The sequence below is a fragment of the Ixodes scapularis genome, unplaced genomic scaffold (genome assembly GCF_016920785.2).
Source record: "Ixodes scapularis isolate PalLabHiFi unplaced genomic scaffold, ASM1692078v2 PGA_scaffold3__209_contigs__length_174095766, whole genome shotgun sequence".
Taxonomy (NCBI): domain Eukaryota; kingdom Metazoa; phylum Arthropoda; class Arachnida; order Ixodida; family Ixodidae; genus Ixodes; species Ixodes scapularis.
Genome location: NW_024609868.1, coordinates 21250941 through 21265629, shown reverse-complemented (window position 1 = coordinate 21265629; position 14689 = coordinate 21250941). Strand labels below are relative to the sequence as shown.

Sequence of the window (14689 nt, the reverse complement as noted above, 5' to 3'; positions counted from 1 at the left end):
TCACCGCTCAGGCTATGGCCGACGCACTTCGACTGGCGACTCACACGGTAAGCGTGCCGACCAACAGGCCAAATCCAGACCTAGAGTGGCTGGAGCTTCGTGCAAAAAGAAGACAAGCCCAGCGGCGAGCGAAGAGAACAAGGCTACCCGAGGACCAGGTCCCGTTCAGGAGACTTGACGCAAAATTTAAAAGGCACGGAAAACGGCTAGCACGAGAACAATGGCAGCTCAAGTGTGAAACACTGGACGGAAGAGGAGGGAGCACAAGCGCATGGAGAATGGCAAGGAGCTTGACATGCAGACCGGAACCAAGACACCCCATCATCGGCATGGCCACCAAGCTGCATATTACCACACAAGCTGTGATAGAACTCATCGCGGACGCACTACTCAGTACCCCGTCCCTCCCTGCAGGACTGAGGAAACCACCCAAAGGCTGGATCCGATGGAGACCGCGGGAATTTCAGGCGATGACCATAGGACAGGAGGACCTTCATCTTCATGAGCTCAAACGCGCCCTCGCATCGCTGCCTCGAAAGAAGTCGGCTCCCGGACCTGACGGAGTGACAAATCAAGCGCTTCGAAACCTCGAAGAGGACGCCTTGCCAGACCTCCTGGCATACCTTAACGAGGTATGGAGAACAGCATGCCTCCCGGAAGACTGGAAGAAGGCCATCGTCGTGCCACTCCTCAAGCCCGGCAAACCGTCAGACCAGCCCAACTCCTACCGTCCGATAGCTCTGACGTCGTGCGTCGGGAAGCTCCTCAAGCGGATAATCCTCTGCAGGCTGGTGCATCATCTCGAGACGGTAGGAGCTCTGCCAGAGTGCTACGCAGGATTTCGACGCGGCAGATGCACAGCGGACGCCATCGCTGACCTGGTCACAGCGTTTGAGGACGGCAAGGCCCGACACCGAACAACAGGTGTAGTTCTCCTCGACATCTCCAAGGCCTTCGATGCCGTTGAACACAACAGCATCGTGACAGAGCTGAAAAGACTGGGAATCGGTGGCCGAATGCTTACCTTCATCCGCGCGTTCCTGGAAGGCCGCGAGGCACAAGTGAGCGCTGCGGGTGTCTGCAGCACAGTGAGGCGTATGACACGAGGGGTACCGCAAGGCAGCGTACTGAGCCCGCTGTTCAGTGTGGCGTTGGCGGCACTCCCGCAAGCAGTCCGGATAGGCGAGCAGACGATCCGCCCAGTGCACATGGCGGTTTACGCGGATGATATTGCCATCTGGGCGGCCGACCGAGGCTGCTGTAGGAAAAGCGTCCAGAAGGAACTGCAGAGAGCTCTGGACAACATCTACCACTTTCTAACGACACTGGGCCTCAGCCTCTGCGCGGCAAAATCGGTAGCCCTGCTCAATGCGCCACACAGGACGTACAAGTTCACATTGTCTCTACAGATTGCAGGGGCCCCAGTACCAATAGTAAAGCAAGCAACATACCTGGGCCTGAAACTAGATGACAGAGTCTCGTGGCAACCTGCTGTGAGCACAGTCCCCAACAACAACAAGAAAACGACGTCCATCCTTCGCATCCTTGGAGGGGTACGAAGAGGCACCTCACAACGCATGATGCTTCAACTTTACCATGGACTGATCAAAGCACGAACGCTCTAAGCACTCCCACTCCTGGACCCCAACCACAGGCAGTGGGCAAGCTTGGAAAGGGCACAAAGAGTGGCACTGCGCATATGTCTAGGCGTCCCACGGACGGCATCATCGCGTCACACACTAGTAGAATCGGGAACAAACACAGTGCAAAATGCAGCGACAGAGCGGGCTCTACGACATCTCATACGAATGCAAGAAACTCCCAGCACAGTATCACTCGTGAAAAACATAGCGACTCGCCGTGCACGTCTTGCGACACTCGTCAATCTCCTTGAAGGAATTGCTGGGTGCCCAACCACCCACATCACACTTCCACCGCCGCCCAGTGAGCCTCCCGCAGTGAGGATCGAATTGAATATCGCGCAGATGGGTCCGAAAAGAGTAACACCAGCGACAGTAGCGTATCAACACACATCACAGCACATCGAAGAATTCTACCACGGATGGACACGGACATTCACAGATGGGTCAGTGAAAGCACAACGAAGAACAGCTACGGCTGCGGCGATCTCGGAAGGACACAGCAGAATAGAGAAGCTGAGCTTTCATGCGTCATCCACAACAGCCGAGCTGGCAGCCCTCCGCCTGGGACTGTCAATGACGGATGGGAAACAACCGGGGAACCTGGTTTTGCTCACGGACTCTAGGGCGGCGCTAAGACTCCTGGAGAAACCCGACAGGGCACCTGCACTCGCACGGGAGGTAATGGCCAAGGCTCAGAATCTCCAAAAGGGAGGATGGACGATCGCCTTTCAGTGGCTTCCATCTCACTGCGGGATTGAGGGCAATGAAGCAGTTGACGCCCTCGCGGACCGGGCCCACGACGAGCCAAACTGCCCCATTTCTGAGGTCCCCGCTTTCGCAGACGCTCGCCTATTGACGCGGCGAATTATCTCTGCACGCAATCCGGAGCTCGAGAATGGACCCCTACCCGCTAAAGTTCCCGGACGCCTGACGAGAAACGAGACAGCCGTCCTTCACAGGTTACGCACCAGAAGCGCCTTCACTCCCGCCTACCTGGCAAAATGGAAGGACCACCGAGATGACGCATGCGGTAAATGTAGGGTGACCGCCGACGACGCGCATCTTCTATGTGTGTGCCCCCTGTACAAACAAGAGCGAGACGAACTAAGACAAACCTACTCCGCCCTCGGATGCCCTAGTGACACCCTGGAAGCGCTGATTAGGCCCACAGCAACAGCTGCCAAGGCGGAAAGAATGCTAACAGCGCTAGCCAAATTCTTGAGTCGCACGCGGCTATGCGACATAATATAGCGACACTACTGACGTTCCAGGATGGTCTAACCGCCTAGGAAGATGGACATAGAACATCACTCCCGAGTGCTAGTCGCCGTACGCAGGGACAGTCCGGCTTTTCCTCCGCCTAGGCGAACAATTGCACTGCAGCCCATGATACGCCTGATCCGTACACGACAACGATGACGACACTATGACTGTCACACTCTCTCTTTCATTTTCTTCATTACTTCTCTTTTTCTATCCTTTTCTATCTCTCCCCCTCCCCCCTCAACGGTGACCTACGGGCATGCATGGTCGCGCAACCCATCGTTGTTTTCTACAAAATAAGTAAAGTAAAGCTAAACAACAACAACCAGTCGTGACGTCTCTTTCTGACCTTTCTGAAAATAGCAAGAGTGCGCGTGCATAGCTTTGACAGGCGCTGAAGATGCGCGAGAGCAGATATTCCGAAGGCTCCTAGTGTGACGTCACGCCCCGGGAAGGGGCTTCGGCGGTACTTTAAAAATTAATTTCTGAAGCCTCCGTGCACCAAATTGAAAAATAATCTTGATATTCCTCATCCTGGAGGTAGAATGAAGGCCATTGAAATGTTTTTTCTCAAATAGAGAACCGCTTCAGTTTCCCTTTAATTGATGGGTTGAGTTAGCCTACGCACCATAAAAAACGCATTCTTGAGGTTTTTCGACATTACGTTGCAACAGTAAGCCAGCTAAACATTCCTACGTGGAAATAAAATTCAAACGTTCTACTTAGTGGTATTGAAATTATATAGCTTTGTAATTATATTTTTACATTTTTCCTGAGCCTCTTTTATTTTTGCGAAAATGGCTGGAATGCTACCGAAGGGCAGTGATAGCAATAGTCTACGAATCTCTAGAGCGAGATACTGTGTTATAAGTTGTTTCTTGATCTTTTTAAAAATTGTTAACAGTAAGCAGTTTTTATGTCTGGAGCACTTAGAACTACGAATGAACTGCCAGAAAGTGTCTTGAAAGGTATAGTCTGCTGAAGCAGCAGTTGTCTCCGAAAAAAGTAATATTGCCACGCGCAGGTCCAAGAAGCAACGCTCGGAGACGGACTCCTAGAAAATTCGTGTCAGCTCTTGCTCGAGATGTATTTTTTGTCATTTCGTCCTACTTTCTTGTTCTAGAAAGTTTATTTTTACTCTGAACGCTCGACGCTCGAACCTTCTGGGCCGAAGTTTGGAGATTCCGACTCGCACTAGATAGGGAACTGCGTGTTACCTTGTCGAGTCAGGCTCGCTAACCGGCATAGCGAGTGGTGGTTGGTGACCACTCGAAGAGGGCTCCCGTATAAATGCGGGCGGACTTTTGCGGTAGCCCAGACGACGGCAAGACATTCCTTCACGGTCGTCGAGTAATTTTGTTCTACGTTCGACAACATCCGACTAACGTAGGTGATCACACGTTCTGTACCCTCTTGTCGTTGGACCAGTGCCGCGTCAATTCCTCTTTTGCTGGTATTCATGTGAACTTCTGTTTCGGCTGATTGGTCGAAGTGGCCAAGAAGAGGTGCAGACTGGAGTCATCGCTTTAGCTCGTCGAATGTCTTCGTCGGGTTGAAAGTGAGTCCGGCGGTCCTCATTGCTTGAAGAACAGCCCGAAGGCGTCGCAAGTGCCCTTCGAAGTTGGCCCAGAATACCACGACGACGTCGAGGTACACAAGACAGCTCTGCCAATTGAGGCCCGCCAGTACGGCGTCGATGACACGCTGGAAAGCTTCCGGCGCCGTGCACAGTCCAAAGGGCAGTCCATCCGGTGTGACGAAGTTTGTCGACTTCGATCTGCCAGTAGCCACTCTTCAGGTGCATCGACGAGAAGTACAGGGAGTGTCGCAGGCGGTCCAGAGTGTCGTCGATGCTGGGGAGCGGACACACGTCTTTCTCCGTCGCCGCGTTGAGCCGCCGGAAGCCCATACAGAATTGAACTGTTCTGTCCTTCCTTTCGCCAGTACGACTGCAGAGGTTCATGGGCTGCTTGAAGGCTGGATGATGTCGTCGTTGAGCACCTCTAGCACTTGTTCATGAATGGCCTCTCTTTCCTTTGGGGAAACCCGGTACGGCTGCCGATGCACAGGGAGCGCATCGTCGTTATTAACGATGCGATGTTCCGCAACTGTTGTTTGGCGCACTTGACTCTCAGCCCCTCGTCTAGTGTGAGCCGGCATCTTGAAAATTTAACCCAGAAGGTTCGAGCGTTGAGCGTTCGGGGTGAGAATGAACAGGCATTTTCGAGAACAAGAAAGTAGCACGAGATGATAAAAGTTACGTCCCGAGCAAGAACAGTCACGAATCTTCTGAAGGTCCGTCACAGAGCGATGCTTGCTCGGACACGCGCGCGGCAGGCGAAATACGCCGATATCTGACCAGAGAATCAGCCTCATTCTCCAGTAATAACAGAACCCGAAACCGCAGGTAAGCAAAGGACGGCACACACACACAAGGCTTAAAAGTTAGGAGACTTTTCGTGTGTGTCGTCTTTTGCTTACCTGCAGTCTTAAGGTTGTACAATGTCTATTGTTCACAGGCTCGATGTAGCCCCGCTTTTTTGTTCAGTATTCAGAAAATTCGATTAACAAGCGTTCTCTTAAAATTAGTAGCACAACCAAGCAGTCGCGAACAATACACGGAGAATCAGGTACGAAACAGCGTATGAGCTCGGCAGTATTTACGAGCGCAAGCGGGAGGGGTAAAATATTTAAGAGTAACGAGCCTAAGTGACGTAAAACAATAGGTCACGCACGCGCGTGCTTACATGCCGCTTTGTGAAAAGGGATAATTTAATGTAACATTGATATTTAAATATAAATTAGAAAAGTCTTCAGATTATTTAAATTTCTTTCGGAACATACACAGTATATATAATCATTTAAGTACCACATCCATCATCGTCAATTGAAAGCTTGCAGCCGAGGCTCGCTAAGGTCTTCGTAATGCAGGTTTCTTACCCTGTTACTCATTTGAGCGAGAACGAAAATAAAATGTTCATTCGTTTATAACAAGAAAGTAAACAAAACTATAGCTGTGGTCTTCGTGCGCTTTTGTTTTTTGAGTTCGGATGTTGGAATATATAAATTACATGTTCCTAGCGTCGGCCAATATTTATTCATATATATGATATTTCTTTTCAGAAATAAACGCGTCAAGCATGGTTTCGAACATGACGGCCCTGAGGGAGATGCTTAAAGTTACTACTGCCGCCTTGAAACTTGGGGGTCACCGTATGAAGGATATCGTTTCACATAAATCAAGGTTAGAACGCCTCAGTTCCTTTCGTTGCTGCCCGCTAAGTACGACGAATGTGCAAGGCAAAGGGACCGGTGTGTTGTAGATAAAGAAATCATCGAGTCATGAGGAACACGTGCAACTGTCAAATTAGGGTCAAAACGTGCATCTCGCCGATAACACATTCCCAAGCATGTTGTGCCTGTTGCCTGCAGGCACGCGCACAGCACCCAGGAAGGCTACTTTGATAACTTTTCAACGACACGTGCCCGCCCACCCACGAAGATGCGCGTTAGCGGCCTGGGGGCCTGCGGGAACCTTTGATCGGAGCACCTAATTACACTGCACGGCCGCGTTTTCCGGGAGAGCCGTTTTCACCCGAAATAACGTCGACGTTGGGCGTCCGTCGCTGAGGTCGTCACGTGAAACCGTGATGTCAAAGTCACACGACATGACGGCGTCACGGGACTCGACATCAGAGATTCACGTGACCATAGGAACTCACCTGATGTCTTGGCGTCATGTGGCGGCAGGTGTATTGAAGACCAGGATTAACAGAGCCAACACTGGAGAGGAGTCGCCTCCTCTCCAGCGCACGCTCTGCTAGAGTGGGGAGAGAAAGGTGCGAGTCGCTTCCTACTATAGGAAGCCTATACTCTTTGTATTCTTGCTGTGTTTACGCTGGGGTTAAATCTTTTCTAACGAATTTCTCCAGCTTTCGAAATGTTGCTGAATCGAAGAGTCAAAGGAGCAAAACTAGATGTGGGCATGCCGCAACAGCACAGAGGTCGCTGAGCGTGTTTTGACTGTGAAAGAGACAAAAAGCCGGTTTCTTTATAATCATCGAACCGCTCAATGTCGCTATGATGTCGAGAGAGATACGCGCTAACCCCATAATTGTTCGCTTTCAGGAGTTTCAGTTCGGGCACTCTGGGGAGCGAGGGAACCCGAGCCCTGAGGGATACTTACAAAAACAAATTTCTGCCACGGAATTACGCCGACGAGTATGGTCGTTATATCGGTGAAACGGTTTCACCCGAATTAGAAACACTTCATAATATTTTCCAGTCAGGTAAATTATGTTCTGACATTCTCCATATGGACTTATCTATGTTCCAGAGTTGTTCCAGACTAGTGAAAGAAAAAGACGTAGATGTTCTGGCTATATTATGCATGTAAATGTATGAGCTATACACTCTAAGAAGAGCCCGCGCGTCTACTTTCCCGCACTACACTTGGAGAGCCAATCACCGCAACTTACGGAAGCAGCTCATCGAATGACGATGCCGAAACATATGTTTAGACCAAATAATGCAGTCTGAGTTGTGACATTAAGCAATGCCAGCGTGACGTTTTGCATTGCCTAATGTCACAACTGAGACTGCGTGTTTTGGTCTAAACATATGTTTCGGCATCGTCATTCGCTGAGCTGCCTCCGTAAGTTGCGGTGATTGGCTCTCCGAGGGTAGTGCGTGAATGTACACGCACAGACATTTTTTAGAGTGCAGGAGGAGCTGCCCGCCATTGAATTGAAAACACTCCCCGCGGTTTGAATTGCCATACCAGTGAAATCTAGGCTCCCTAGTCCGCAGTAACCTTAGTGTTATTTTTCGGCAGAGCTGTAATCAGAGAACGCCGTTTACCTCACTATTGTCTTGAGCAGGGTGGGGTGTTTACTGACGCATAATTGGATACATGAATTGTTTAACTACGAATCACGGCATGTTCGTGAACTGCGATGTTATTGGTATTTTTCTTTTAGCGATAACAGATAAATTATATATCTGCATTTTATTTCGCAATAAAGCTGTATGAAACTCTGGCATGCTTTTTATAGGTCTGGTTCAGGGAAACACCCTGTTGGATTTGGGCAGTGGCCCATTGGTTACAAACGTTCTCGTAGGCTCCAGTCGATGCAACCACATCGTGATGAGTGATCTAGTCGAAGCCAACAGGTTGGAACTCATGAAGTGGCTCAACAAGGACGAAGATGCCCTCGACTGGACCTTCCGCGCGGAGAAGGTTGCCGTGGTTGAAGGCTATACGTACGTAGCGGTGTTAAAATTATTAACGCAGTACTTAGTGTATGAATTATACAATGCACCCCTATTGGAAAAACCAGCATGAAAATCAAACTGGTCAAGCTGGTAATTAAGGTGGTCAAGCTGGTAATCAAGGTGGTCAAACTGGTCAATGTGGTAATTAAACTGGTTTAGCTGGCAATCAAGCTGGTTTAAGCTGGGCAAGCTGGAATTTAAGCTGGTCAGTCTGGTCTAAGTAAAAACCAGCATGGTCTCACTCGAATCTGGTTTTAGATTCAATCTGGTGTAGCTGGGAGCCAGTCTGGTCTTAACTGGTCAAACTGGTTTTCCATGGAGCCAATGTGGTCAAGCTGGGAGACGAGCTGGTCATGCTGGGAGACAAGCTGGTGAATCTGGTCGAAATAATAATCGTGGTGGTCAAGCTGGTCATGCTGGGAGCGCGCACGCCAAGGTCGGCTAGAGATAGCCGAACTGGCATTGCTGGGAGCGCGCGCGACAAGGTCGGCTGCTGGAACGAGGCCACGTCCTGTTCTTTGTCCTCTCGTTTTTGGTAGACCACCGGGCGCGTCAGGCGCGCTGCAAGCTACCTTTGTGTGCGAGAAAAGAGAGAGAGAGAGAGAGAGTGGTAGAAACGGAGAATCGAAGACGCGTTTGGATAGCTTGGGCAGAGGGCAGATCGAAGGGACGGCTGTGTGCGCGTTGTTTGGAGACTATAGTTGAACGACGGTGCAAGCGAAGCGGGTTTTGAGAAGACAGCGAGCGGCAGTCCGTTCAGTGCGGGAAGATGTCAGACGTCCCGACTGCGGCGTCGCTTCGTGTCTTCGAACGTGTGTGTGCCCAAGAATGACGGCGGTGCCGAGGAGTATCGCCAATGCCATCCAAGCCACACGGATTTCCTCGCCTCTGCCGACCACGCAAGTTGCCGCTTCGCCCCCATCGCTGGCGGGACCCAGGTTCGCTTCTCTCGTCCGTGTAGTATTTTCGTCTGCTATTGCCTGTTTTTGGCCTGTGCCTAGTATTTTTTTCGTGTTGAGAGATAAGCAATCTGGTTTTATTAACATTGTAGACAATTTGCACCGAGAATCTGTGCGTCGGTTAGTACTGTGTCAGCGCCGAGGATGTGTAGCATTTGAGTTCATGTGAGGCTGCCGCAAGTACGAAAATAATAAATTGGATGCCGAGTTGGCTTTTCTGACGAGCTTGGCTTTTTTATTCTGTGTATTAATTTAAACAGGTTAAACTGGTTGGGAAGTTCACCAGCATGACCAGTTTAACAGCATGACCAGCATGCCAAACTGGGCATGCTGGGGCAATAACCCAGCTTGAAGCTGGGACCAGATCAACCATCATGACCAGTATGACCAGATCAACCAGCATGACCAGCATGCCAAGCTGGGCATGCTGGGGCAATAACCCAGCTTGAAGCTGGGACCAGCTTAAGCTGGTTTTTTCAATAGGGACGACTTCCTATTTTTTGCATGAAATTATTCTGGAGTGGTTGCTACTAGAAAAACTTTATTAAAATTATTGTAAACATTTATTCAATTTTCGTGCTTCAAAAAGTGAAGAATTACTTCGTGTATCATATCGTATACTCGATGTATTGGTGCGTCGCGGGTTGTTGAAACGGCGAAAGGAGTATTTGTCTTTCTTTAAACACAGCGCACCTGCACATTTCTCGCAAATTACAAACGTAAGGGATGCACACTCTGGAAGCCTGCAGCGCTGCCTAAAAATTGAGCTTTTCATACACGCGTTTCCAATATCAGGAAACCGAGCCTCTGATCGCCAAGCCTCCAAGTGGCTCCATCGAGGGGAGCCTCTTTCAGACAGGTGGTAGAAAATATGTGTATCCAATGTGATACAGGATGCATACTGCCTTTCTGCTCTGCTTTCTTGCGAGGCCCTTTTTACAGAAATGTATCATATCAAATACAGCATGTGTCGTAGGGTTACACAGTGAGTCATTTATTCGATCTTTCTTCTCGTTTACTTCGTCTTCGATCAAGAAAGCTGTTCCCTTCGTCTCCCCGAACTGAGAACTTATCCCCCCTGGGATAATACTGCAAGCAGTTTTTAATCTAGGCAGTCTCCATCATGTCGTTAGGGCCCAGGTATCAAATCGTCTTCACCACACTATGTCTTGCAGTCGTTTTCAAAACGCGGTATGGCACAGGGAAATTGCTGCTCGATCTGGTATCACGTTGTATTGTAGTCCATCCAAATTCTTCTTTATGCCTCTCTTGTACTTTGTTTTTCGGAAACTTTTTTCGGTGCCTTTCTTTTTAGCAATAACTGCTGATAAAACAAAATTGTAATGGCCACTCTACCTGGGTTTTATCTTCGTCTTTAGCGTAAGATCAGTTATGGTGAGACACACAGCCACTGTGAGACGCTACTTCTTGTCACCAGGAAAATATGAGTACATCTTGATGTAGGGCTCAATATCTCAAATAGCTTGGTCTAACATAGTGTTGGCTGCTGAATAACATGGAGTGTAGAACATGAGTGAAACTCTTACTGTGATGACCATTGTTCGAAAGGTTTCATCGTCGAATTTGGGCACTTTGACGTTCCTGAACTTCCTGCGAATGAATAGAATTATATCACTGCATACATTCTCTTCGTGCTGGGTGAGGCCACCGATCTGATGCGTTCATCAATAAAGAGACAGAACGTTGCATACGTGTTACTCCTTTGAAACGTTTTTTGTTTTAACGCATAATGTGTTTGGGCTGACTTTTAAGCGAACATCGTCACACGGAGATTAGCGCAACATAACGGAAAACAGCATTATAAAAGAGAGAGTTTATCACACTTAATCATACGTAATTATAACTATTAATATTTAATCGCACCAAAGTTGATTTACTGAGTGACTCAGTAGCATCCCGTCCCCAGACAGCGGGATCCTCAACCCGATACTTTTCCTCGAAGCCACCAGGAGGAGGCAAAAGCTAGCCGCCGGCAGCTGTGCTGAGCATAACTCAGGGAAGCCTGCAGTATCCTATCGGCACACACACACTCTAAAAAACGTTTGTGCGTCTGCTTTCACGCACAACACTCGGAGAGGCAATCAGTGCAACTTACGGAGGCAGCTCAGCGAATGACGATGCCGAAATATATGTTTAGACCAAAAAACGCAGACTGAGTTGTGACATTAAGGAATGCAAAACGTCACGCTTGCATTGCTTAGTGTCACAACTCAGTTTGCGTTTTTTGGTCTAAACACATGTTTCGGCATCGTCATTCGCTGAGCTGCCTCCGTAAGTTGCGCTGATTGGTTCTCCGAGTTTTGTGCGTGAAAGTAGACGCACATACTTTTTAGAGTGCACCGGACTCCCATTGCCGAAGCGTAGCTTGCCACGTATCTCACGACGTCATGGCACGGTTCTTAACGCACCAATGAATAGTGCAGCGGGCGTATCAAGTGACTGCTTCTCATGGCAGCCAGTAGATAGCGTAGAGGGCACGATAAATCTCATCCCCTTTGCGATTATCTTATGGTGAATTCCACTCGTAGATCCGGAGCGCTTTCCAAAATCCGCGAGGGAGGCAAAATTCCGCTCCGTGGGACCCGCTCCGAATCGACGAGGGGAAGATAACTTGCCATTTTTGGAGCAACCTCCCCCACACCCCTCCCCACCCCTTCTCCCTCCGCCGTACAAAATGGCTGCTGCTTGAACTTGACCAGCCCACCAACGCCTCAGCCGGCTGATCTTTCCAACGACCAGTGACGACTGTCACTGCTTAGCTGCAGAAGTAACATGCGACACAGGCCGGGCGAAATTATACGTACTGCGGCGCCCATGTCACAAATAACGAAGACGTCCGCGTTCGGCACCGTCACATACCTTTCGGCCGCCTCGAAGCGGCGGGGCATGGACACCAATTGCCAGCGTGGAGTTCAGATTTGTAGTACGACTTTAATAAACACAGAGGTAACAAACCATCACTTGCGCGGTCGTTGCCTAACCACTTCTTTCTTTATTTCATGGGAAAACGCCGACGGAATGCAGTGTAAAAAGGTAAACAATCACTGGCTGCAGAATGAATAGGCCTAACCTTGCGTCTGCCTCCGGCTTTTCTGTCGTTCTTTTTCTCGTTCTTCCTCTCACGATCTCAGACGTCAGCGTTAACGATTTGCCACGCTCCACATTCCCGGCTTTTTATCCCTAATCTACGCGAGGTAGAAGCGTTCGAGCCGTCACAATCCAGAGTAAACAACCGACGCACCCGAACAGATCCAACTCCACGACCCGACCGGCCCGCCGATCTCTCCAACCTCGCCGCGCATGCGCACCGCCGATTTAGACGGAGGTCACGTGGGCCGCTCTGTCAGCTTCCGGAGAGATCCGTGAAACCCCGCAGAGCAAGTTCGGCGGAGTTTGGGGCGCTCCGTGGAGCGGGCGCTGCCAGAGATCTACGAGCGGAAGATGACCAACTTGAGCCAGATCTGCGAGCGGAATATGCGCGCTCCAAATGGAGCGCTTTTGGAGCGCTCGAGATCTGCGAGCGGAATTCACCATTAGCTACCACAAGGGGCTCCTGGCTATCCAAGAGAACGCAGATCTCAACGCGCTACATTCACCTACAGAAGCAGCAGAACCCATGGAAACTTCTCTATAAAACATACTCCTCGCACAGTCCACTCCAGAATAAATTTAAACTTATCCCGATAATTCTGATAAAACAGGGAAGGCATCCGAAACCACCCAAAGCACCCCGCAACCAATCATAACAGATCATAATGCGAGTATCACACACTCAGGACACATTACACGCAAGTTTTTCTCTTTTTTTTCTCATTTCAAGTGTGAAATTTAAGTGAACAATTTAAAATGGTGTCTTCGTGAACTCGGCAGTTGACATTACTTTTTGAACTTTGTCGTTACTTCTTGAACTTCTTAAAAATACAGTGTTGATTAAACGTCGTTGACTTCAACTAAATATTTTAAAACTATATTGAAAAATCCGTTTTGAAGTTCCTGGTTCTTCGCAGCTCACTTTCAGCTGAGTCTGAAGAACTTTCTTTTTGCTCCCTGCTTCAGTGGACGTTGTGCAACTGACTCGTAAGAAAGCGAATATGGATCTATGACAAGGAGAATATAGCGTGATATGGCCGGTTGGACAAGCCTGCAGTATAACTACTTTTCATCTTCTCAGGGTCAGCTCATGATTTTGTGTTTATATGCTGGATCTCATCAATATGGTATATAAAACAGGGCGACGACTTAGTGCGAACAACATGCTCGTTTTAGAGCGATATCATCTTCATGTTTACGTCAAGCAAATTTCGCTAAAGTCGCCAACCGGATGTAAATGGCGGGTCGTCTCCATCCAATGCCGGGACTCCAACACACGCTCGTTGTGCTCCGCCATGCTTCGGATGCGGCTGCACACTCGAGGCTCAGGAGATGCCGAAGCGTTATCGAAGGCAGAAAGCTCGCCCTAGAGGCACCTCTCTGTCTTTCTGCTTCTGTCATTTACTACAAATAAGGTCATATAAGGCCAATACGTCTAAATGGCAAGCACGCGCGACAGATGAGAAGGTACCAGCGATATCCGACGAGATCTAACCTGGATCTCTAAGTTGAACACTCGTCGCAAAATTGGCGAGATCCCCGACCGCCGTGATTGGCCTGCGCTAATGTCAAGTGTAACGCTGACGAACCGCCGCTGTTGGCGATCTTGCCGGCTTTCTCGAAAATTGTCCAAACTCGGAGTCCCTGGCATGTCTGAAGACAACTTAAGAAAGGAACCCCAGAACCGCAATACTTCTGGTTTCTCTGCACGTACAGTACTGTGCAGTGTGCGAGCTATCAATCTTGCATAACAGCTTACTTCCACTTTTTCGTTCTGCTTTCCAGCGACCTCAGGAAGGGGGCCCTGGAAATAATCGAGCGCACACGCTTAGCAGTTCGTAAAGTAATTCCCTGCGATGTCCTGGAGCCCGGAGTGCTCCCCGAGGAACACAGGCAGACCTTCGACGTTATTATATCATCCGGATGCCTGGAATCGGCCACTGCAGACCACGAATCTTTCCGGAAGGCGGTTTGCAACGTGGGAACACTCGCGAGACCTGGCGGTCTACTTGTCCTTCTGGGCGCGGGTGGTATAAAGAGCTATCCCGTGGGTGACGTGGATTTCGCTCACGCGAACCTCACCGAAAAGGTGGTAGAAGAAGCTATTAAAGATGCCGGCTTCCAGATGGAAGTATACCATGCCCATAGAGTTGGGGAGTTTGTGGAAAATCCAAACGTGTTCACGTTTGTTCTAACTGCCAGTAAAGCCTGAATCAGGTTATAGAATTGTGTCTCAGTTTGTGCCAGATACTTTGTACAAGTAAACTTCCGACAATTTCTCTTGTATATCAGACTACAGGAAAGTCAAATAAAATTTTATCAGGTTCAATGTTAAAGTTAGAGCCAAAAACTCAAGACGAACTTACTATTCAGGAATTTAAAGACCATGACACAAAAATTCGCGTACCGTTGCTAAGATTTCTGCCGCATTTATCTTTC

The 14689-nt window shown here is 49.2% G+C and overlaps 2 protein-coding genes across 2 annotated transcripts; both read left to right on the top strand.

The window, feature by feature from the left end:
* The first annotated feature begins 1985 nt into the window (after positions 1 to 1985).
* On the top strand, positions 1986 to 2894 carry LOC115325715. Its single transcript, XM_029986415.4, has one exon. It carries the CDS (start codon positions 1986 to 1988, stop codon positions 2892 to 2894), a length of 909 nt encoding a protein of 302 aa, XP_029842275.2.
* Positions 2895 to 6046: 3152 nt separating this feature from the next.
* Positions 6047 to 14462, top strand: LOC120838432 (indolethylamine N-methyltransferase-like). Its single transcript, XM_040208350.1, has 4 exons — positions 6047 to 6150; positions 7035 to 7195; positions 7961 to 8168; positions 14036 to 14462. Exons 1-4 carry the CDS (start codon positions 6047 to 6049, stop codon positions 14460 to 14462), a joined length of 900 nt encoding a protein of 299 aa, XP_040064284.1.
* Positions 14463 to 14689: the final 227 nt, after the last annotated feature.